At 52.3% G+C, this 24,297-nt stretch overlaps 1 protein-coding gene and 1 long non-coding RNA gene across 5 annotated transcripts in view; one reads left to right on the top strand and one right to left on the bottom strand.

Moving 5' to 3' along the window:
- Positions 1-10,905, top strand: part of LPCAT1 (lysophosphatidylcholine acyltransferase 1) — a 47,476-nt gene extending 36,571 nt beyond the window's left edge. For all 3 annotated transcript variants that reach the window (XM_036113648.2, XM_036113649.2, XM_078066536.1), the window contains exons 9-14: positions 378-460; positions 3,566-3,691; positions 4,279-4,432; positions 5,469-5,567; positions 7,138-7,276; positions 8,861-10,905. In XM_036113648.2, the coding sequence (XP_035969541.1) occupies positions 378-460; positions 3,566-3,691; positions 4,279-4,432; positions 5,469-5,567; positions 7,138-7,276; positions 8,861-9,045 (786 nt within the window). In that variant the 3' untranslated portion in view covers positions 9,046-10,905. The remainder of the gene's footprint in view (positions 1-377; positions 461-3,565; positions 3,692-4,278; positions 4,433-5,468; positions 5,568-7,137; positions 7,277-8,860) is intronic.
- A 7-nt stretch (positions 10,906-10,912) lies between these two features.
- LOC144381053 (uncharacterized) lies at positions 10,913-24,129 on the bottom strand. Of its 2 annotated transcripts, none has more exons than XR_013445463.1 (4): positions 23,285-24,129; positions 13,044-13,247; positions 12,637-12,836; positions 10,913-11,066 (listed from the first exon to the last, which is right to left on the bottom strand). It is a non-coding gene; the product is annotated as an uncharacterized LOC144381053 (long non-coding RNA). The 2 variants fall into 2 exon arrangements; XR_013445462.1 differs by having other exon boundaries at positions 10,913-11,063.
- Between the last annotated feature and the right edge of the window lie 168 nt (positions 24,130-24,297).

Raw genomic sequence — 24,297 nt, 5'->3', positions numbered from 1 at the left:
GGCAGCCAAGTGTGGGGCTTATTTAACAATGTGTTGTGTTCTCCCCAACACAAGCGGAGACTTTTAGAAAGAGGAGCACACATGTAATTCTTGTGCACCCCAAGAGAAGGCTTCCGTGTGAAATCAGAAATACGGAGTGCCCTGGCAAGCACGAGCTTCTGTCTCAGGGGAGCGAGCGGTCCTGAGGAATCGTGGGTTGTGTTCACACGCATGTACATGTGTGTTTGTGTGCGTGTGCATGTGCGCGCACACCGTGGCCACATTGAAGGTGGTTCTGATGGAAGCTGCTCTGACAGATCTTCATTGTGTTAGACTCATGACTGCACTGTGGTGGGCTTGTGATGCGCATGGAATAACGCAGCTCTCTTTGTGCTCAGTTCCTCCCCGTGTACAGCCCTTCGGAGGAAGAGAAGAAGGACCCCGCATTGTACGCCAGCAACGTGCGGCGCGTCATGGCCGAGTGAGTGCCCCGCGTCCTGCCGTGTCAGAGCCAGAGTCCGCGGCGTCCTCCGAACACCCTCGTCCCCTGGGAACCCTCGGGGTATTAGGGTGCCCGTTCATGGCTGGTTCCTCCTTAGCATGGCACAAAACATAGTGGCATTCGGAAAACAGGCCTTTGAGGAGCGAATGAGTAAGTGCTGACTGCGTGTGGGCAGGCGCTGTGCTCGGCCGCTCTGCACCCCCGGTCTCTGCCGGGTCCTGCTTCTGGAGCTGCGTCATCGTCACTTAACTTCATAAATTTCACCTGTGTGGTAGGAACCGGTCACCAGGGCGCCGGGTCTGTGCACGCGATGGGGGTGCCAGCCCTGCCTGGCAGCCCGCGGGACAATCTCTTCACGTTCTTCATCTGCTCGTGTGGTCTTTGCTGGTGCTCTTATTCCATCTTACCAGATTCAGTGTGGGAACTATACGCTGATCTCCTAAGATAATGTGCGCTAATTCCACGACAAGTGAGCGTGCCGTTCGAAGTTTCTTGCTTCCTGATTCCACACCGTTCCCGGCTGTCTTGGATGGGGTGACATCAGCCTGCGCCCTGCGTTTCTTCCTCCCTTCCTACCCTCACCTGCCCTGTTCCGTCTTCTCTCTCCTCCTCTCTTCTGCTCCCGGGCAGCAGGGGCCGCCTCTGCGTTTGGCCACCGTGGTGTGGGGTGGGGGGGGGGGTCTCAGCAGCTCCACAGGCATGCCCCCCCGCCGTGGGAGGTTTGTGTGGCTCTGGAGGGGTTTTCCCTGCACTGTGGCCGAGCTGGTGTGACCGAGGTGTGAAGTCAGCCCCATCCCCTCACTGTGTGCCCATCAGACCGCCCACATTCATGTATTTTGTGAGACTGTACTAAGCAAAATCATAACCTCAACATATGTAAATTAAAACTTTGCGGGGTATTCAGACATTGTCCGCACGCCCCTCAGGAAGGTAGGTGCTAGGGACAGAGTCCAGTGGGGCGCCCCCAGCCTCCTCGGGCATCCACTCGCCAGAATTCATCTGCTCACTTTCGGAATCCCACACCAGGACGCATGGAGAGCAGTCGGCTGTCAGGATGCACTTGACTCAATTTGGGGGAAGTCAGGGTGTTCAACCTCTTGATAAAGAAATAATCTCCATGGAATCAAAGGTTTGACAGGTTAGGTGTAAATTTTTTTAGATCACATTCAAATAAATTAGCTAATTATATTAGAAATATATATATATCGTAAATTCTCTCTGTTAACGGAAGAGAAGCATCTTAACATCGAATGGAAAAGGGCAGATTAGCCACTGGGCATCCCCCGGCCCCAGCAGCCGTGGGAGAACCCAGAAACGTGGAAGTGGGTCCTTGCACCCACCGAGAACAGCCCAGGCCCCGTGAGCATCGCGGGCAGCCCGAGTGCGCCTCCTCCTACCTCCTTGTGGGGTAACCCGAGATGCTCCTGGTAATCCCAGCTTCTGTCCCCACACGACGGTACCCCGGCTGCCGAGCGGGGTCGTACTAGCTGTGGAAGAAAGACTCCGAAGCCCCTGTGTCCTAGCCACGATTGCACGGTACCGTCATGGCAGGGAGGAACTACTGTGGAGATGATTAAAAGCCCATTCGGTTATTGGGGGAGGGGGCTTAGTTTTAAATACTTGGCACATTTTCTACCATTGTTTCCTTTAATAGAAGAAGGGCATTTTTCATGAGATCTGATGCAGTTCTTTAGAATGGCTGAGCTCTGACTTCGGGGCACCGCCCGCCCCGATGAAGGCGACCCCCGGTCACCTCCAAGATGAGTTGAGCTTCCAAGTTAGATACCCAGTGGGGTGGTGTCCTCGACACCGGCTGCACGTTGCTTCCTAGCAGGGGGAAACCACAGTGATACTCAGCTAACCGCAAAGCTTGGGGGCGCCCCAGGTTCTGTGTGATTGGACTTTGGGGTCCACTGCTAAGCATTCATGTTTAGTGCCAGATGTGGACTTGAAGCATTGTCTTTCTGTGCGTGTCAGCGTTCAGAGTGCTCGCCACCCAGTGGCTCCCAGTACAGACATCTGTGTGGCAGGGTGCTTCTGTGGGCGAGCGTGAGAACTCTGGTCCCGCAGCGCCCTGGGGCGAGCGCCCGGGGCCATAGCGCCCCTGCTTGGACCCCCATCGCCTCCCCCTCTTTCCCCCGGGTTCTGTCCTGCACGGGCGCTGCCCACACGCCCCTTCTTGGGGAGGGACACGTGGGAGCGGATTGGAGAGATGGTTTTTCCTGTCTGTGGACAGCTTGGGGGGACGAAGCCTGTCCTCCTCCACGTGTCCAGACCCAGGGGAAGTTTTCAGGGTGTCCCTCCCACGAGGCCTTCCCGGCTTTATCTCACGGAGCACAGGCTGCGGCGAGGGCTTCTGCCATCTGCTGGGGCTTTCTCTGCTGGAATGGCGGGAGACGGCCTTGCTGCGTCCCCAGCAGCCGAAGGGACAGAGCACTACTCACGACCGCCTAACGAGCCCCTACAGGCTCGAGAACGGTTCACCGGCCTGGCAGACATCTTCACAGATGCCTGTGCTTTAGTCCAGTCTTAAACGTTGGCTTCGTTCTGGACACTTCCTCCTGCTTCCTGGAGTTCTTTCCTCACCCCAGTGCCGCCAGCTCCCCGGGGCTTTCCGGAGCGAAGCCGCCGACCTCCAGCTGCGGCTCTGCGTGGGCCTCCCACGTTCTCGGGAAGTTGTTCTTTCCATGGCCTGCACGGCCGCCCTGGACACCACCTGTATTTGTAGCAATTTCTTCCTGTTTAACTAAAACAAGGTTTATGGGAGCCACAAAATTAGCACGCGGATACCCCTGCAAAAGCATGACTTGCAGATAAGCTTCATGAGCCCCAGAGGGAGGGATCGCCGACCCCAAGTGCGTGTCCTCACGCACAAGCCACGGCCTGCCTCAGACGCACGGGGTCTCAGTGGGACGTGGGACGGGTGCCACTGCGGCGTGGACGGGGTCAGGAGCCACTGGGCAGGGGCCTGGGAAGTGGGGCCTGCGTTACTTTGATGCAGCTCCTCTCCCGTGGTCACCTTGAGCCGTCCTCCTCGCTCTGCTGCTCTGGGGGCGCTTGAGCGAGATGCCCTCCTCTTTGCAGGGCCCTGGGCATCTCCGTAACCGACTACACGTTTGAGGACTGCCAGCTGGCCCTGGCGGAAGGACAGCTCCGTCTCCCCGCGGACACCTGCCTTCTAGAATTTGCCAGGCTGGTGAGGGGCCTGGGGTGAGTGTGGTGCTTTTTCTTTTCAAACCCCTCCCTCACGCGCCGTGGCTTATCTGGCCACGCTAGTGGGGTTCGCTCAGGAATGGGAGAGTTCTGAACAGCACTGCCGAGATGCTTCTTCTAAGACGGGAAGCTTCCAGAAACTTGTGTCAGGCCCTCCCAGGGGCCCCCACCCCTGCCGTTGTTGGTGACCAAGCCGGAGATCGCGGTGGGCGCTGAGGGCCAGCTGGGCCTTCAAGCCGAGAGAGGTGCTTGTGCTCAGGGTTTGTGGGAGCTTTCCACGTGTCCACGTCAGTCCGCGTAGAAGTCTCATAACTCTCCGTGCTCAGCACAGCGGTCCCAGCCGACGGTCACACCCACCTGCCCAAGGGGGTCCGCAGAGCGGACAGGGCGTCACCCCCGTGTAGACGCTGAGGCAGAATACATGGTGTGCCTTCAAGTTATTAGAACACATTTTGTTGAAAATGAACTTGCTGCTCACTGTAGAAGCAATTTCAATATTTTGTTGAGTCTCGTTACAGTAAATCTCCTGTTTTTGGCATTCTGTAATTTTAATGAAAAATATCTTTTCCTCTTTTTGTGTGTAGGTTAAAACCAGAAACACTTGAGAAAGATCTGGATAAATACTCCAAAAGCGCCAAGATGCAGAGGGGAGGAAAGTTGGGTCTCCCTGAGTTTGCGGAGTACCTGGGCGTCCCTGTCTCGGACACACTGGAGGACATGTTCTCCCTGTTTGATGAGGTGGGGCCGTCACCCTGGGAGGGGTTTCGTGGCCAAACCTCCAGCATTCAGATGTGTATTGTTTCCTAATAAGCATTGTTTGGGGATTTGGGAAGTAGAGAGGGAAAACGGGCCCCTCTTGCCCCGACCAGCCCCCCGTCCCTTGGGTATTTTCTCCCATGCTTTTAAATGCACATAGAAGTTTGACATTTAAGTTGACATTTGCGATAAACCTGTAGTTTGGGGTTTTAAATTTTTTAGGCTAAAAAGCCTAAAAATATCAGAGTGTTCCCTTCTCCAGAAATCCAGAATTTCTAGGTAGTGGGCCTCTTTCCCGATGATGGGTGTACGGGGTCACCATCGGCCTCCCGCCAAGTGCGTGAGGACTGTCCCCGTGCGGCGCCGCACGCACGTCCGCCGGCCACGCCCGTAATCAAGAAACCCATCGTGTCTGGACGAGGAGTCCACGTCTGCCAGCGCAGCCCTGGACATGGGTGGCCCTCCCAGGCGTGGGGGTGGGAGACAGTGCTCCGGCAGCCACCTCTGCCCTGGGTCCACCCCTTGGCTCGTCCCACTCACTGCGGTGGCCCGTTTGTTGGAAGCAGCGCCTGTCCCGTGGTGACCCCCAGGGTCACTGAGGACCTGCTGCATGGAGCTCGGTGAGTGTCCAGCGGGCCAGGCCTGGGCATTGACCACATCGTCGCCCGGGACCCGCCTTCATTCTACACGCTCACCTCTCTGCCAAATGCGACTGGGTTCTCAGAACACGAGTGCGCCCCTTGCCGCACGCTGGGGTTTTCCTCGAAGGAAAGCCTTAGCGGGTGGCATGAACTTCCTTACGCTTCGTGCGCCAGTCTCCTGACTCTGAAAATCGACCATAATGGCCTAAAAAGGGTGTGTGGTGTGGCCACCTTGCAAAAGCCAGGTGGTTATGAATGCTCTTCCAAAATCCTCCTTTGGTGGCGGCAGAGAAGGTCCAGGAATGAGTGTTCAAACCCAGCTCCCCCCACCCGCGGGAGGGTCTGAGCTGTCCCCTGAGGGCGTGTCTCGTTCCCAGAGCGGAGAGGGCAGGATGGACCCTCGGGAGTACGTGGTCGCCCTGTCTGTCGTCTGCCGGCCGTCCCAGACTCTGGACACCATCCAGCTCGCGTTCAAGGCAAGTGTGGTGTTTATGGGAGTTTAATTTGTAGGGACAGTGAGACACGGGGTCACGGCAAGCCGCGCCTCCATTTTCACAGCTCCTTATCACACGGGCAGACGCACTCTGTGGCTGACTGCTATTTTCACGGGAGCTTCTATCAGCCATTGTTGTACAAATGCCCCCAAACCTCCTCGAATCAATTTCCGCCTGCAGTTCGTAATCCACACTCACATGAAGGGCGTGGAGGAGGGTCTTCGTGAGTTCCAGCGTGCCTGGACAGGGCTGGTGAGTGCCCCACGCCAAGTGGTGTGACACATCCATCCTGTGCAACCCCACACCTCTCAGCTCTCCCAGCTCGACCTCTTCATCAGCCCATTGACTTAGGGTGCGAAGGAGCTCCCTGTCCAGAGCCGAGCCATTCACCCCTGCTGCAGGGATTCTCAGAGTCTGGGAGACACCCATAATGGGGTCCCCGCTCACCTGCAGATTCACCTGGCTGGCTTCACCAGGACACCGTCAGCTAGGACAGAGCTGGGCTGGCTTTACTCACCTAGAAACACATTTTGTCAGGGTCTCAGAATGGGTACTTCTTGCAGGTGCAACTCACGTTAACCAGATTCATGAGAACCTGAGGTATGAGCCAGCTGGATGCTTGTCTCTCACTGCTTAGAGAATGCCCCTTCCTTGTTTATGACCCCAGCAGCCCCTCCCCAGAGCATCACTGGGAAACCCCCTCGGTGCACGGTGCCTTACGTGGATCACACCAGGAGAATTAACCGGCTGACTGATATTTGGTGGGCCCTGTCTAGGAAGGCCTGACCTGCCTCCTCCAGCCTGAGCAGGCTAGCTCTGAGGGCCCGAGGCCTGCACCTGGCTCGTGGCCCCTCTGCGCTCCTGCCTTCAGCACACCCCATTGTGATGGACCCCAACCCGGCACCTTCTCTGCTGTCCGCTTGTAGTCTGCTCTGGGAACAGTGGCCGTGCTTGGCTTGTGTCTCGGAACACGGAGCAGACCGTTTTCCAGGCAGCCCTGCCGAGGCTCCTGCCTGCGGGGCAGGCTTGCCGGCTGCGGAAGGAGGTGGATCCGGGGCAGGCGCACCCCCCGAGGCCGCCTTGCTGGGCCTGCCTGGCGGGGCGGACATCCTCGCCCTGCAGGGGACGCACACCGTGGCTCACGGCACGCCCCAGCCCTTCGGTGCCTTTCTGTCGGTCACTCGCCAGAACCAGAGCAGAAGCTGTTGGGAGGAGGGTCCGTGGGTCAGCCACCTCCTGAAGGTCAGGCCCGGCGGTGGCTCGTGCGTGTTACTGAGCAGAGGCCCGTGAGCCCCCACCTATGCCAGCAAGCCCAGGGTGCCGGCTCCATCCCTGACCCGGGGACACACGCTGCTGCCTGGAGGCCCCTCTAGTGGGCGGGCGGGCCGTGCGCTCAGAGCTCAGCACCGCGTGGGGGTCCGTTTGTGAGCGGAGTTCCGGCTGTTCCGAAGCAGTGGGGTCAGGGCCTGCTCGAGAGCTGGGAACCCCGTGAGCAGGAGAAACGGCCTGCACAGCTGGGGGGTCATGGGGTGACGCCGGCCTCTGCCTGCAGATGTACGGGTCACAGGACGGAGACATCGATGAGGACGCCCTGTCCAGCATCCTCAAGACTGCCTTAGGGGTGGCAGAGCTCAGCGTGACCAACCTTTTCCGGGCCATCGACCAGGAGGGGACAGGGCGGATCACATTTGGTGAGTGGCCTGGGAGCAGGGGGAGGAGGGCCCCGTTGTACGGGGGGTGTGCTCAGGAGGCGGGGCTCAGGGACACAGTGCAAGTGAAGCCCATGCGTGCTCACCAGGGCACCGTGTTGTCTTGTGCAACACAAAATTCCCAGAAGGAAGATTCTTCCCCAAGCCCGGCAGGAACGGGTTAGGGCATTTTGAGTCTGATCTGTGCAGGGGACGAATAGAGCCAGATCCGACGCCCAAGCTTGGAGCCCCAGATGCACGCCGTCCCCGGGGGCTGCAGACTCTGTGTGCTGAGGCAGCCCACGGGGGTCCATGATCCGGGTCCCCTGTGGAAGCAGGGAGCCTGCCCCATCGGGACTGACCGCGGTGGGCATGTCCTCGTGGGCTGGGGGGGTGGCTCATCAGTTTTAGCCACACAAATTGGGACAGCTACGATCCTCAGGGACTCAGACCTGAAAAACCCACTTGCAGGCTGAGGTGAAGGGGTCTGGGGCAGTAGGATCCCTGGAAGGCAGCCCCTCTCGGCGGGCCCGCCAGTGTGCACATTTGGTAATGAATGTATTCTCGCTAAAAAAGAGTAGACATTTGCTCAGAAAAGGTCATTGTTCATGTCTTGTTTGGACGTGTTTTTAAAATTGCATCCAAATGTCAGACACGAGTGTGTGTGTTGATTTAGTGTGTGTGTGTGTGTGTGTGTGTGTGTGTCCACCTGCACAAAGACCGTGCGCCCTGGTGCGTTTGGGTAGTGGTGGTGCTGGGCTCGCTCACAGTGAGCACTGACCAGCTGCAGACGTGCTCCAGTGAGTCGTTCTGTGTCCCCCAGGGGAGCACGGGCGGTTTCCCTGAGGTCTGTCGTCTCCCACACCCAGGCCTGTGAGTGTCACCAAGCTCCTGGAGGGTACTCTGCACCCCAGGACTGGGCCCAGGGCTGTCGGGAGAGGCACAGGCTGAGCCGCTCGGGCCCCGCGACCAGCTCGGACGGTGGCCGGCCTCCCGTGCACGCATGCCTGGTCTCCCCAGAGCGTGGCGTGTCCCTCGACAAGACCTGCCTTGCAGAGATAAGGTCCTCACGTGGACGCTTCGTCCTGTCCCCAAACCAGATCCCCTGATGAACAGCATCTCCCTCGCAGAGTACCCAGAATACACCGCTGAATTCAAAATCATGTTTTCTGTAGATTTCCCCCAAACAGGAATAGCTGAAAGGACAGAACAGCCTGCTGTGTCATGTGCAGCAGAGAAAAGGAGAGGGTCCCTCCTGTCCCCCTCCCCCTTCCCCCGCCCCTCTTCCCTTCCCCTCTGCCCCCCTGCTCTCCTTCCTCTCCTCCTCCCCATTCCCCTCCCTTCTGCCTCCCCTTCCCCCTGCCCTCCTCCCCGTCTCCTCCAACCCTCTGCCCCTTCCTCCCCCCTCCCCTCTCTCCCTCCCCACTCCCCTCCCCCTCCCTCCCGCTCCCCCTCTCCTCTGAGGGCATGGATTCCAGCCCTACCTGAAGGCTATGAGGTCAAGGTGGCCCCTGCAGGCCCAGGGATGGGAGCCCCCGGATTCCAGACGGCTGCCCCCTGCCAACCCAGGTGCCTCTGTCTTTCCAGCTGACTTCTGCAGGTTCGCAGAAATGTTCCCCAACTTCGCAGAGGAGTACGTGTACCCCAAACAGACCCATTCGGACAGCAGTGCACAGACACCCCTCGCCCCAACCCCCAACGGCTTCTGTGCGGACTTCAGCCCTGAAAACTCGGACATTGGAAGGAAACCTTTCCGTAAGAAACTGGACTAGGACAGAAGGTTCTGGAGAGATGAGGCCTCTCTGCGGCCCTGTCACCACCCGCCTCCACCTGGCCGTGAGCCTGTTCGCGGTGACGCGGCTCGGCCTCGCTCTCCCGCGTGTTCTGTGCATGTACCGGCCTCGGGCCGGGTTCTGCGACACCCGGGTCCTTCTGACCCTGTTCCTTTGTGGAGAGCCCGCGTGAGGGCGGGGCTGTGTGGGCCCCCGGGGGGGACTGTCCCGGCTCACTTCCCGCAGTCTTTCCTTGCGTCCCCGTTGGAGTCCGTGCTCGGTGGCTTGCGCACGTGGACGGGCCTCCACATGCACACGCGACACGCGGGAGACCAAGACGTGTCACGTGCGTTTCGATTCCAGCACAAATTCCCTGCCAGCCTGTGTGGGGGTCACCGCGTGGCAGAGCCCTGTCTTTTAAACATTTCTATATTTGTGGGAACTCATGAGTATTTTATAAACTTCATTTAGATACTTCAGGAAGCATTCAACATTTTTTAAAAAAAAAAAGAAAAATTGTTTTCTACTTCATTTTTCCTTTGAGGGTCAGAGGAAATCTATTTATAGGCCGTTTTTTGATAGACTCCGAGGCTGTATGGGGCTTTGACTTCAATCTCTTTCTGGCCTCTCTCTACCAGGTACATTCCTCCGTCTGGGTCCACCACACGCACCGGCCCAGACGCCTTTTCTGCTTCTTTAATCCTTTTCAAATCCCCGTCTTTTTTATAAACGTTACCAGCTTGGTATTTCTGTTTAACGTAAGGTAATGGACTTCAGAGCCACGCAAATCCAGCCGAAGCGTTGCGCGGCGGGGAGGTGGGTGAGTTGGCAGGGGTCGCGGCGGGCGGCCCTGGCTGGTGTGCTGAGCCTCCCGGAGGCCGGCGCCCGGTGACGGGCAGGTCCTGGCGGGAGGCTGGCGCCCCGCGCTCTGCCGCTGCCCACCGGGGCCTGCCCGCCGCCTCCCCGCGCCGCCGAGCTCGAGGCCGGCACCCGCCGGGCCTCAGGGAAGGCGTTGGGGCCGCCGCCCGAGTCAGGTGAGGGGCAGAGCCCCCACACACAGGAGGGGACGCCCTGGTGTTGCCCCCCCAGGCCCGGAGCTCGGCCCGAGGCACCGCATCCTTCCGACACAATTAGAGGTCCGCTCTTCAAGCACAAGGAGCACAGCCTCTAGTTGGGTCTGAAGCAAAGCCTCTCGTTTGCTTGGGGAAGAAAATTCTTCTGAATTTCTAAATGAATTGGATTTTGTATTTGGGCATCTCCATAAAAGCGACCGCCAGGGCCGCCAGAAAAAATGTTTACAGACTTCCCGAGGCGTGCCCGGTGTGCGCTTCCAGCAGCCTCCCGGAGCGAGGGCAAGGCCCCGGCCTCCGTTCCTACAGCTGTGTCCGCCCCCCGCGAGCACGGCCCGCACGCACGGAGCCCGGACGCGGCTTTGGGAGCGCACGGTGATCAGCTTCTAGCTGCAGAATGCATAGAAATTCATTAGGAGAGAAAACATACAAGTGACCAATGAAGGAGGTAAATAAACTAAGATATTCTGTGGGGAGGGTCCGGCTCGCGGCTCCCGGCCTCGGCGTCTGTGGATGAAGGGCTTTTGAATGAAGTGCCGCTGGGCATTTTCAGGAAAACCCCTGATAAACAGACTTGGAATGGATGTTTACTCCTCCTGATCCTCTTCTGCACAGCGACCTAGGGTCGGTGGTGTTCCCAACTGTGAATGTATATAGTTTGGGAGGGAAATCCCTTTTGTGTGAGGTGGGGACGGAAGGGGCCCCACGAGGACTCGGGGTCCGGGGTGGGCGCCGTGAAACAGCTTTGGATTTTCAGTGGAATGAATAAAACATAGTCTTACTCACCTGAGGATGTATTTTGTTATGTGTGGCTTTTTATTAGAAAGATAACAGCAGGGGCGCTGGGGGGCTCAGTCCGGTAAGCGCCTTGACTTGATCTCAGCTCAGGTCTCAGTCTCAGGGTCGTGAGCTCAAGCCCCACGCTGGGCTCCATGCTGGGGGTGGAGCCTGCTTAAAGAGAGAAAATAAATAAAATCAGAAAGAAAAGAGACAACAGCAGACATCTCTTAGGCCGTGACAGAGAACCAATCAAGATGGGGTTTCTCAGCAACTCGCCCAGCATGTGTGGAAAACACAGTAATTGAAATTCTGTAGAAAAACCTTTCTTGATCTCAGAGGGAAGGTCTGGAGCAGTTCGGCACCGTGGGGCGGTGGCCGACGTTTTAAGGCACTCATTGTATGGCTGTTTGCCTGCATGCTGGGTTGATTCTAGAATTTCTCTATCGAACACATACACCTTAAACACACTTCGTAAAGCCAAAACAAGACAGGATCTTGCATTCATTTCTCTCATCAAGGCAGTAAAAGGCCTAGAATTAGGCAAAATTGGGTCAAAGTATTACAATCCCCAAAACTAAAGGAAATAACGGTTAGGTGGCCGCTCGCTCCAAGGACCGAATACTATTTCTGGTCCTGCTCAGTAGCATGTGGAGAAGCAGGCTGTCCTGAGGGCGAGTGGCCTGACCCCGGCGACTTCTGTGCGTGCTGGGCTCGCCCACGTCCCAGGTGGGAACAGGCTTGAAGGGGACGTGTGCACGCAGGACGAGGAAGCTCCTGGAGATTCCATCAGAGACCGAAGCAGAACAGGCATCCCCGCCGTCCCCACCAGGGCCCTGCTGCCCTCCCCGCCTGTGCTAGTCCAACCGGGGCCCCGGGAGCCACCAGTAGGAGCAAGTCAGACCCCAGCCCTCGGCACCGGCCATCCTCTCGGGGGTTCCCGCCCCCCTGACCACACGGGACTCACATCCAGCGGGTGCTTCCTCCTAACGTGATGGAACGCTCCCTGCTCCAAACAGGTGCTTTTACCTTCTCCCCAAAAATGTACCACCCCGCGATCTTCACGTCCATCCCTGGGCAGCGTTAATGCTGCTAGTCACACCCCTCTGAATGTTTCCCAACATGGGAAGTGAGTTACAGGGTTACCATTCACACCGCTAAAATTCCTACACAAAATACAGGGGAGGCAAGAGGTGGGGAAGGTGGGTGAACAGTCGACAGCCTGACGTGTGTGCTCTCTCGTGTGTGCACAGCGCATGCACGCACGGCAGGCCAGGAAGCCGTCCCCGTGGCTGTCACCGGCCTGGCCCTGTACCTGTTTATGGGGTTGGGACCCACACTTAAACTTCCTTCCCCACCCCCGCTGCATGTGTCCTTGGCTGCAGCCAGTCCCTTGGAAAGTGAAGGTTCTGTACCTAGTGGAGGATTCTCATTCCAACAAATGTGGAGCCTTTATTAGCCACGACCTTAGTGGTGAAGGTGCCCAGAGGACCACCGCGCTCCAAAGAGAGACCACCGTTGCCTGCATTCGTCAGCTTCCTAACGCTCTCCACGTCCTGGCCGGTCAGCAGCAGGAGCGGCCCCCGGAGCTGCTGACCATCTGAGCTTCAGAGCAAGGGGTCAGTCGCGTCCCCACGTAGGAACCATGATCTTAAAGTGAAAGAGCCCCAAGCTGCCAAGACCGGCTCTGGTGAGGGGGGCGAGCTGCTCAGGTGCGGGGGCAGCAGGCAGACCTGCTCCTCACCTCTTCGAGGGCGGGCCACTCGCCGCTCCGAGAGCACAGTCTTCTCCTGGGACTCTGCCGGGCGAGCGGCACAGGGAGGGGGCAGTGACCACCGCGTGCGAGGTGCTGGATCTCCACGGAAATAAAACCATCAGCCCTGCTCCCTCCCGGTTCACTGGGAGACTGAACCACACGGCAGCTGAACTCAACAGAGATCTGTCCTGCGGAGGAGGGAGGAACAGAAAGCCGAGGAACGTTTTTAAGACAAAGCACCAGCCGCCCCCAGTAACTACTGGGTGTCAGAAGAGCCATCCCTGCCCATGTCACAGACGTGTGCTGTGCATGAAACCTCCCACGTATTGGTCCACAGCCCAAAGCACAGCCTGCCCGTTATGGGCACCACCCCTTAGGAACACGCCCCACATTACAGGTGCCGTCCCCGGGCCGCAGCATCACCGGGTCCTTCCTCCGTCCCGCAAGGCCAGGTGCTTCTGGGCGGGGGGAGCTTGGTCAGAGCAGCGGACTCAAGTGCAGGCGTCCTTGGTAAAGCACACCCCTTCGCAGTGCCAGACACGATGGACAGTGGGGAAGGAAGCCCCTCATTAAGTCTGCAGATAGTGCTGGCAGAATTGCTGAGGGCAGAGAAGACAAACCCATTTCCGGAATAAGCTTATTAAAACGAGGACACATCCCCCTTCAGTGAGAGAGGATCCAGCCTCACCATGCTGACACCCAGGGAAAGGCACCACCCCGGGGGCTACATCCTGGACCTGCTCTGTCAAGGGGGAATCCAGTGTGAGCACCTCAGCCTGCGGTGCTCTTGCGATGCTGACCCGTGCTTCATCTCAACCTCCCTTTCAGCCCCACTCTGTGCAGTGACGTTAAGCCCCCGCTGAGCTGGCTGGGAGAAGAGGCGGCTGACATCCAGCCCATGTGTCATGCCCTGGACCAGGGTCCAGAGACCAGACACGCATGAGGAAACAGAGGTGTGTGTTCTCAGCGGGGCACAAGCCAGGAGAACTGACCGAAAGAGATACTCAGTGTTCTATCACATGTGACTGAGTCCCAGAAAACGTAAGTCAGGGCAAAAAAAGAAATGACTTGACAAAATAATGGCCAGAATGTTTCCAAATCTATACCCAGACATCCAAGAAACTCAATAAGCCACAAGCAAAACAATGATAAGAAAAATACAGCAAGGCACATTATTAAAAAAAACAAAACTCTGAGAGCCACTTATAAAGAGACAATCTTACAAGCAGCCAGAGAAAAAGGAAACATTATCCCGGAACAAAGACGAGAATGGCGCGCACGTGGAAATTGGCTGTGCGTGAGGGTTGTGAGCATGTGAAAATAGACGATGGTAAGTGTATATTGTAAGCCCCCCAAAGAAAACAAAAACATACAACTAAGAAGCCAATGGGAGAAAGGAAATAGGATATTTTTAAATAATAATTTATCCAAACTAGGCAGGAAACTGAGAAAAAGGAACAAAGGACAGACAATACAGATAGAAAACAAATAACACATGGTAAATTTCAATCCAACCATACTAGTAATTACATCAAATAGAGACTAAGAAACGCCTAAATCAGTTGGTAGACCAATTCTTTTCAGAAAACTATATGCTATTTAAAGGCATACTGAAAAATTTTTTAAATGGGATATATCCATACCATGCAAAAATAACCATAAAGAGGTCAACGTGGTGAGACTGATGTCCATCAACCACCAAGTGAATGTGGAGACGAGGAGATTCCCCTGCACGACCACCAAGGGCTCCGTTCAGCGGGAAGACACGAGAGTCCTAAAGGTATATGTATATGTACCTACTGACACTGCTTAAAATATATTTAGCAAGCACTGACAGAAGTAAAAGGAGAAATAAATCAACAAATATAGGTGGAGATGTTAACACAGTTTTCTCAGTAATCAATAGAACCAGCAGGAGAAGAAACATAATTATGTAGAAAATTTGAACAACCCCATTTACCAAATTGACTTAATTGCTCTTTCAAGGGCCCACAAAGCAGCTGACAAAACAGACTACCCCCTCGGCTAGAGAGTACATCTCCATAAACTTCCAAATATTTAAATCATACGCAGTATGTGCCCTCCTCAAAATGAAGCCGCACAACATGAATTCTACCCGCATTGTAGGAGCAGAACTGAGCTCTGTAGCCCACCGGACTGCACCAGGGACCAAGCGTCCACCAAGGAGCAGAGCGGGAGCTCCTCCCTGACAAGCAGGACCTCCCTAACAACAAGAGCTGGTTAGGTTCAGATTAATTCTTTTAAACTTAATGGAAGTTAATGAGTCCACAATTTTGCTTCTAGTCAGGAGGGAGAAACCAAGACTGGGTTGACCCTCCCTCCTAGAACAAGCCATCAGGTAGAAAACACCGATGGGTTTTGCCTCAGCAATGAGGAATATTAGCCCTGGACAAAACACTGCTCTGACCCAACCAAACAAAGCTTGAAAGCAAGACCTGGAAGAATGACCAGATGGTTTACAAGTTACTTACCTGTAGCCCCAAACAAAGTTCCAGAATATTCTCAGGAATGCAAAGTTATCCAGCACTCAACAGGGTAAAATTCACAATGCCTGGCATCCAATCAGAAATCACCAAGATGCAAGAAAGCAGAAAGATCTCTGTTCAGCAGAGCCAGCCTGGGCAGTGACTAGAGTGAGGTCATCCGTAGACCAGGGTTGACAGCTTGTTTCACGACTCAACTGTATCACCTGCTTAGAAACTGTGGAGCCAACGTGCAACGTGTTCAGTAGAGAAATGAAAAATATCTTTTAAAGACACGAATCTGAATTCTAGAGATGAAAACTGTAGTGTTTGAGATGCAAATGCATGGGTTAGGATTAAGGGTGGATTTGATATGGCAGAAGACATGGCAAGTGATCTTGAAGATAAAACCGTGCAAACTATTCAAAATGAAATAGAGAAAAAAGAAAAAATTGAACTTTGCATCAGTTAGCAGTGGGACCTCAAATTGCCTGATGGGGTCCCCAAAGGAAAAGGGCAAAGAAAAAATATTCAAAGAAATAACTTCCTAAATTTGATACAAGCCATAAACCCACGGATCCAATGTGCTCAATGAGCTCTAAGCACAGGAACCATGATGGAAACTATACCAGACACATCATAATCAAATGCTAAAAATGAATGATAAGAGAAAGTCAGCAGCCAAAGGAAAAAAAGAGACACATTTCATACAAAGGAGCAAAGACATGCAGAAGAGCAGATATCTCGTTAGAAACAACACACTTTGTTAAAAGACAGTGGAGCGACATGTTTAAAATAGGAAAGAAACAGAAGACTGCCAACCCAGAATTCTTTACTCAGCAAAAATATCCTTCAAAACAGAAATAAAGATGTTTTTAGATTTGCAAAAGCTGAAAGAATTCATCACTGGCAGACCCTAACTACGAGAAATATTAAAATAAATACTTAAAGCAGAAGGAAAATGGTACCATTTTGAAACCTGATCTACACAGAGAATGAGGACCAGAAATGGGAATTACACTTATGTTTCTATTATTTAAATCTTTTTAAAAGATGATTGATTGTCTAAAGCAAAATTGATTCCATATTCTTGGGTTCACAGCATGGAGAGGCAAAACATGGACAACAACATCGCCATGGGAGGAGGGCTAAACAAGTCCTCACAGGATGTGGCCAGTGGCATCAAGTCACTTGAGGGCAGACGGGGTCAGGCGCAAGATGCATACGACAAGCACCAAAGCAACCACTAAAGTAACACAACAAAGATGTAACTAATGATCCAACCAAAGAGGGAAAATTGAATTTTACAAAACTACTCAATCCAAAAGGTGGCAGAAAAAGAGGAAATAGGGAACAGAGAACACATTGGGAAAATAGAAAACAAATAGCAAGTGGTAGATTTAAACCCAACCATATCAACATTCACATTAAATGTAAATGATCTAAACACCCCCTCCACCCCAGTAACAGCAGAAACCGCCAGACTGGGTATAAAAGTGAGACCTAACATATTATGCCTACAAGAAACATCCTTGAAATAATAGGTTAAAGGGGAAAGGATGGATGCCGACTCTACTCAAAAGGTGAAGTGGAGTGGTGGTTCTAACATCAAAGTCAATTTCAGAGCAGAGGTTATTAGGATTCAGTTCCCCGAGAGAATGGGATGGTCCTACGGGTGAGTGCACCTAACACAGAGCTTCACAATCAATGTGGCAAAGACACGTGGAGCCACAGGAGAAATGGGCCGGTCCACAAAATCACACCTGGGGAGCTCAGCACCTGTCTCCCAATCATGATTGGACAAGAGCACCAAAGTGTGTAAGGATACAGACGGCCTGAAAACAGTACAACTAACTTGACCTATTTGATGTTGACGTATCACCCAGTGATAGCAAAATACACGTTCTTTTCAAATGCATGTGAAACAGCCACCAAGATCAACCATATTCTGGAGTATAAAATGAGCCCCAATAAACTTAAAAGGATTCCAGTGTGTTCTCCAATGAAGAAAGCAAGTAAATTAGGTACCAATATGAGAAATATACCCAGAAAAGAATAAAATACATACAGAAAATCCTCAAATATTTGGAAACTAATTGATATTATGTATAAATAATGGTTCAAAAAGGAAATCAAAAGGGAAATTAGGAAATATTTTGAACTGAATGTAAATAAAAACTTATCAAACTTCAGGAAATTCAACTAAAGTGGAACTTAGAAGGGAATTTATAGCACTGAATGCCTAAATTTGAAAAGAATAAAGGTCACAAATCAATGACAGCCTCCACCTAAAACAATCCCAGCAGGCTTTTTATAGAAATTGGAAAGTTGGTTCTAAAATTCATATAAAAATGCAAAGAACCTAGAATACTCAAAACAACTTTGGAAAAACAACAAAGTTATATGACTTACATTACCTGACTTAAGAATGCATTACAAAACAATAGTAATCAAGATAGTGCTGTCCTAGTCAGCTCAGCCAGCATAACAAAAATACCATAGACTGCATGGGTCAAACCACAGCAATTTATTTTCTCACAGCTCTGGAGGCTGGAACGTCCAAGACCAAGGTGCTGTGCAATTCATTCCCTGGTGAGAGCTTTCCTCCTGGCTTGCAGAGGGCTGCTATCTGGCCATGTCTTCACATGGCAGTCAGGGAGAGAGATCATTCCCTTCTTATGACGCCACAGTCCCGTTGGATTAGAGCCCCACCCTGATGACCTCTTTTAGCTTTGCCTCCCAAAGACCCCATCTCCAATGCCCTAGGGTTAGGGCATTTTGTGGGGGGATAAAATTCATCCATAGCAAGAGTGGAACCTCTATCAAAACAGAGGAATAGATCAAAGAAACAGCCCAGAAATAAACCCACACATACATAGGCCAAATGATTTTTCAACAAAGGTGCAAAAGCAAGTTAATGGAGAAAAGATGTCTTACAGCTGGATGTTCACCTGTAAAATGATGACCTTTGGTCCATATCTCAGACCATGTTAATTTAAAATGGGTCATATACATAAATGTACAATCTGAAATTTTAAACATTTTAAAGGAAAACTTGGTAGAAAACTGTGATCTTGGGTTAGGTAAAGATTTCTCAAATACAGCACTAAAGAGCAAGATCTGAAAAGAAAAAAATGATGACTTAGGGTTCATCAAATCTAATGACTTGTTCTTTGGAAGACTACAAAGAGAATGAAAACACAATCCAAGATGGGGAAAGTATGTGCAAAGTACCTATCTGATAAAGGATTCATATCTGAAGCATGTCAAGAACTCTCAAAACTCAAGAATAATGTAACAATCTAATGTGCAAAATATTTGAACAGACACGGACAAGAACCTTGATGGCAACCACACCCAGGGAGATTGCTGAAACATCTCCGTCACTAGAGAAATGGCATGAAATACTATTACACACCTGTCAGAATGGCTAAAATTAAGAAGACTGACCATACTAAGTGTTGCAAGGATGTGCAGCAACTGAAACTCTTATGCACGGAAATGTAAAATGGTATAACCACTTTGCAAAACAGTCTGACAGTTTTTAAAAACAGTTAAACACAATCTACCAGATGACTCAGCCATTCCACAACTAAGTACTTACCCAAGAGAAATGAAAGCATATGTCAATACAAAGACTTGCACAAACGTGTTCGTAGTAGTTGTATTTGGAATAGCCAAATGTCCATCAACAGGTGAAGGATAAATGGACAATGTTCTAAGTATACAGTGGCATACTGCTCAGCCATAAAAGGAATTAACTATTGATTCACACCATGACACAGAGTCATCTCAAATATGCAGAGTGGAAGAGAACAGATTAAAAAAAATAGTACTTACTATATAGTTACATGTATATAAGATTCTAGGAAAAATAAACTAATCTATAGCTAGCACATCAGTAGTTGCCTGGGGATGGGGTGGGGGGCAGGGGGCAGTTTGAGAAGGATGAACACATTCATCATCCTGATTGTGTTCATGTTTCCACAGCCACACAAATAACTTATCAAACTCTACACTTGAAATACGTTTGTTGTATGTCATTTATAGCTCAACAAATTTGTTTTTAAAAAGAGGACACATTGGGGCACCTGGGTGGCTCAATCAGTTAAGCATCCAACTCTTGATTTCAGCTCAGGTCAAGGTTGTGAGATGGAGCCCCACATCAGGTTCCATGCTGGAGATGGAGCCTGCTTAAGATTCTCTCTCCCTCTCCTTCTGCCCCTCCCACTGGTGCATGCACGCTCCTGCATGCTCTCTCTCAAAAAATAAAAAATAAATTTGAAAAAAGCAAGTTAGAATTCTGGTGAGGATTGAGTTGAATCTGCTATCAATTTGAGAAGAAATAACATCTTAATAGTGAGCCTTTCAACCATGAACATGGTATACCTCTCCACTAATTTAGGCCTTTGTAGTTTCTCAGCAATGTATTCTAGTTTTCAACACAACTGTCTTGCACATATTTTATGCATAAGCATTTTGTTTTAGGTGGTAGTGTAAATGAAATTATTTTAAATGTATTTTACAATTGATTGCTGCTGGTATACAGAAATATAATTGACTTTGTTATATCCTATGACCTTGCTAAAGTCACTTATTAATTCTAGTAGTTGTTTTGAGGATTCCTTAAGATTTTCTGCATAATTATGCAGTCTGCCAATTAAGATTTTGTCACCAATTTCTTAATTTTCTTTGAAGTCTCTTACTATATAGCCAAACCATTAGCCAATGCCTGTCAGTTGAGACCTCTCTCTCTCCCTCTTGGCAGAATAACAGCCTGATGCACTGCTTGATTATCTACCCACTGAGAACATTTCTCCTACTCATGCCTTCTGAGTGCCCCTGTAATGCTGCAGCCTGCTACCTCCTGGTGGGGTCAGTATATAGTGCACAACATATGGGATCCATATGCTTCCTCAGGCAGCCATGAAGCTAGAGGTAGGGGTTAAGAGGTGGTAATTGTGCAACAAGAGTGGACACTTGTTCATGCAGCCTAGTGTGTCTTCAGCACCTCCTCGGGCCTGATTTTGTATAGACTGCTTCCATTTCATGATGGCAAGTTGCTGTCAATACCAAACTTTATGGGTTTGTGGGTTAGTTTATGATGGGCTGCTCAGGTTATGTGGTTAACTTGGAGTTCCATGAGTTTCTACTATGGCTCAGGAGCATACTTATTCAAAAGGAGAATAAGTATTTTCAGAAGAATATTTTGCTATTCTCTAAAACTCTTAAGTCTCTGCACTATGGGTCACCTGCAGAGGCATGCCAGAGGCTACACACAGCATCCCTATCTTCCAGAGATCTTTCACACCCCATTGATTCTGCTAGATCCGTATTTCTCAGGATGGGGTCCCTGAACCAGCAGCATTAGCACCACCTGGGAACTCCTTAGAAATGACAGTTCTCAGGTTCCACCTTAGACCTACTGTATCTGAATCTCTGAGATTCAGATCTGTGAGATCTGTGTTTAATGCACAATAGAGTTTACTTAGGTGATTTAGATGCATGCTAAAGTTTGAGAATAATCCAGACTGTTGTAGAACCTGTCTTGCTCTGGGCAAAAACTGAACACATTATGGATAACTCAGTAAATGGGTCTTAGAAGCATTCCCAATTAGAAGCTCCAAAACCCAAAGACACTCACCAGGTATGGTTATTCTTCCTCAAGAGTAGGATAGCCAGATGCAGCAAGCTATCTTTCACTTTGGATGTGTATCTTGACCCAGTCTCAAATCTCTATGGACCCATAGAAACTTCACCAAGATGGCAAGCTTTGGAATATATATATATACATATATATGTATATATACTTACATTTATATGTATATTTATATTTTTCCCAATCTCTAGCAAGCATGTGTCTTACCAAGGCATCTTGGTATTGTTTATTTCTTGCTCACCAGGTTGATTCAGCATGACATCAGTGGTGTAGGAGACCAATGTCGTATGCTGTGGACTGGCAGACAATAAATGTCTCTGGACTAGACATGACAGTGAGCTGGAGAGTTGACATAGTGCTGAGATAAGATGGGGGAGGCGTGCTGCTGTCCCTGCCATGTGAAGGGAAACTGGTCTTATGGTCTTTCCCAATAATCATTGGGGTGGGGAGGCATTCACTGCACCAATAGCTGCATAGACCAGGATTTGAGTTGAGTTACTCCAGTTAAGAGATCAGCAGCTGAAGTTGGAGCTGAGCCTTGACCAGCAACTGCCTCAGGCAAAGCAGGTGGTTCTGAAAAGCTCTCTGGGAGGCTGCCAAGAATTTCACGTCTCCCATCAGAGCTGACAACATGCCTCTGGGAATAGTGAAATAATGGCTTCCTCTTCTCTCCCAACTACCTAATCAGGTATGATTGTCTCTTATTGGCAGATTCTAACCTAGTACTGTATGGGGCAGGGATTCTAGGAGATAGACTTCCTAGTTTCTCCTTTGTGGTGCAGAGGAGATCTGAGAAGCAGGGGGTGGTGAGGCCGAGAGGATAAAGTATAATGCAGCACACATGGGATCCTAGAAACCAGGGTGCACTGCAGGAGAGCGTTTGCAAGAGTTCCCAGAGTCATGGTCATAGGAAATGCCAGCACAGAGGCTGGGCAGCGAGACTGGAGAGCCAGCTGCCCTTATGGGAGTAGAGGCAGGAGACTCTAAATCACCACTGCCTCCCATGTTTTAACAAATCTAAAGGAGATTTATACATTTGTTGGACAGTTTGGAGTTGAATTAATGATAAGAACAAGGAAAATTAACCAATGAAAAAATAGACAACAATTAACTCAAGGGACAACAAAAAAATTCCAAGAAAGGAAATGAAATCCTAGAACACTACAGCTCAGTTTGAATAACACAAACACTTCAGTCTGGAGCTATTACATACATTGAATGCATTCCTCCAAAATTCCTGGTGGAAGCCTTAACCCGAAGTGGCATGTATTAGAAGGTGAGGTTTGGGAAGGTGATTCGGTTTAGAAGAAGTCATGTGGGTGGGGCCCCCATGATAGGATTAGTGCCCTTAAGAACAGAGACCGGCAAGCATGCTTTCTCTACGTCCCCACCCCCAATTATCCCCCCTCCACCCAGCCCCCCTCCCCCACCACGCAAAGACAAGCCAGGAGAGGCTCACCAGACCCAAACCACGACAGCACCCAGATCTCAGACTTCCAGCCTCCAGAACTGAGAGAAATAAATGTGTGTGTGTTTAATATATAGATCTGAACTCATCAGTTGTACCTTGGGTTCCCTTATTTAAAAGAAAATCTTCCTTTGGTGGCCATTTATTTCCTTGGCTTTGTTGATCAAAGCTTTATCACTGGATTGCCCCTTTTTCTTAAAACCTGAGTTATGGAGCTAGTGTGGGGAGACACAGCCCCTGAGTTACAGATTCAAGGTGTATGTCACCATCTTCTGAAATCCCTGTCACTTCCCTGAGCTCTAGGGACTGAGTTGTGTCTCCCCCAAAATTCATACGTTGAAATCCTACCCCTCAATGCAATGGTACTGGAGGTGGGGCCTTTGAGAGGTGGTTAGGTCAGGAGGGTGGAGCCCTCAGGAATGGGATCGGAGACCCCAGACAACTCCCTCCCACTTGCACCAGGTGAGGACACAGACAAGATCTCTGTGAACCTGGAAGGAGGCCTCACCAGACTGTCAATCCACTGAGCACCTTGATCCTGAATTTCCAGCCTCCAGAACAGTGACAAATTTATTTTGTTCATAAGCCTCCCATTCTTTCTTATTTTTATTACTGCAGTGAAAGCGGACTGAGACACTGAGTCAAGGGTTCTTTCTGCTTGATTCTAATTCAGCCTGGAAGAGCAGTTCCTGGGCTCTCCCTGGGCAGGGGTCCTGTCTTGGGCAACAGCCTGGTTGCCAGGAGGCTGTGTGAAAGGTAGTGAGGCTGGAGAGAGTGGGGAAATGGCACTGAGGAGCAAGGGCACTCTGAGGTCCCCTGACAAAGGGACACAGCTTTGGGGATACTGCGGAGCTAGAGTGAGTGGTCCAGACAGGCTGGAGAGCGGGGGGCTGCTGTGCACGCCCCACCACCGCAAATGCACAGGGCGGAAATCAAAACATACACAGGAGGAAGGTTAACAGCCAGAGACCGGGGCACCCGGAGACCAGGGCACCCGGAGGGCAAAGCCAGTGCGCGGTCACTCACCTTGACACCATTCTGCACACCTCTGGATCCTGGGCCTTGGTTGGTGGCCTGTGGACTCCGGGAATGTAAAATCTTGGGGGCGGCATTTCGGCAAGGATTCTGAGTCTGTTCGGCCCGGAGTGGGTACCAACCGCGGCGGCTTTCCAGGCTGGTCTGAGATACCCTTTTCCTCTGCCCATCATGCCAGCTCTGTGGTTCCAATCATAGCTCGCGCGCTGCAGGCAAAGCCCGGCGATGCCGCCGGGACACCGCGCCCAGCGAGGGGGCGGCGCACGGGGCCACGGAAGGACCTGGGCGACCATCAGGTGCCTGGGGGCTCAGGGGCCCCGGCACAGGGCCCGAGGAGCCCCGGGAAGGGTCCGGAGCCCGCCAGGTAGAGCAGGGACAGGGGTCGCCCCAGCGGGGACGGGTCTGAGTTGAGGTTCGTCACCGGCCGCCCCTGCTCTGCGTTAGACTCGGCTGGGAGAAGCCCCCAGGGCGGCCGACAAGGGAAGGGCGGCCCTAGGGGGAGGGGCCGGTGCAGCTGGACGGCTGGGGAGAGGGGTCCGCGCAGCAGAGGGACTGGGGAGGGCGGGGATCGGCGGGCCCCGCTCAGCCCGCGCGCCCCAGCGCCGTACCCCGCGCGCCCGCCACCCCGCTCCCTCCCCAGCCAGCTGCCCCTGCGGGGCTTCTCTGTGGCCCAGCGCCCAGGGCTCCCGGGCGCCCCAAGGCAGACGCCGCAGAGGAGCGGGCCGCCCTGGGGGTGCGGGCGAAGATAGCAGGGCCGCCTCGGCTGGTTCCGCTGGGAAACCACCGTCTCGGGCCGGCCACAACTCCTGGGCCCCGGAGACGTCCCCGCTCCCTCGCGTGCGAGGCCCTGGGATGCTCGAGACCCCAGGCGGATGAAGAGTTGCGCCGGCCGCCGGCCGCTGGCCACCGCCTCCGACAGGCTGTCGGGTCCCCGGGCGGGGCGCGGGCGCGGCCGGGGCTGGTCCTCCGCCCACCCGGGGCGGGGCGGGGGCGGGGCCGGGGCG

The sequence above is a fragment of the Halichoerus grypus genome, chromosome 2, assembly GCF_964656455.1.
Source record: "Halichoerus grypus chromosome 2, mHalGry1.hap1.1, whole genome shotgun sequence".
In the NCBI taxonomy this organism is placed as follows: domain Eukaryota; kingdom Metazoa; phylum Chordata; class Mammalia; order Carnivora; family Phocidae; genus Halichoerus; species Halichoerus grypus.
Note: the sequence above shows the minus strand (reverse complement) of the source record. Positions and strands in the feature narration are given on the sequence as shown.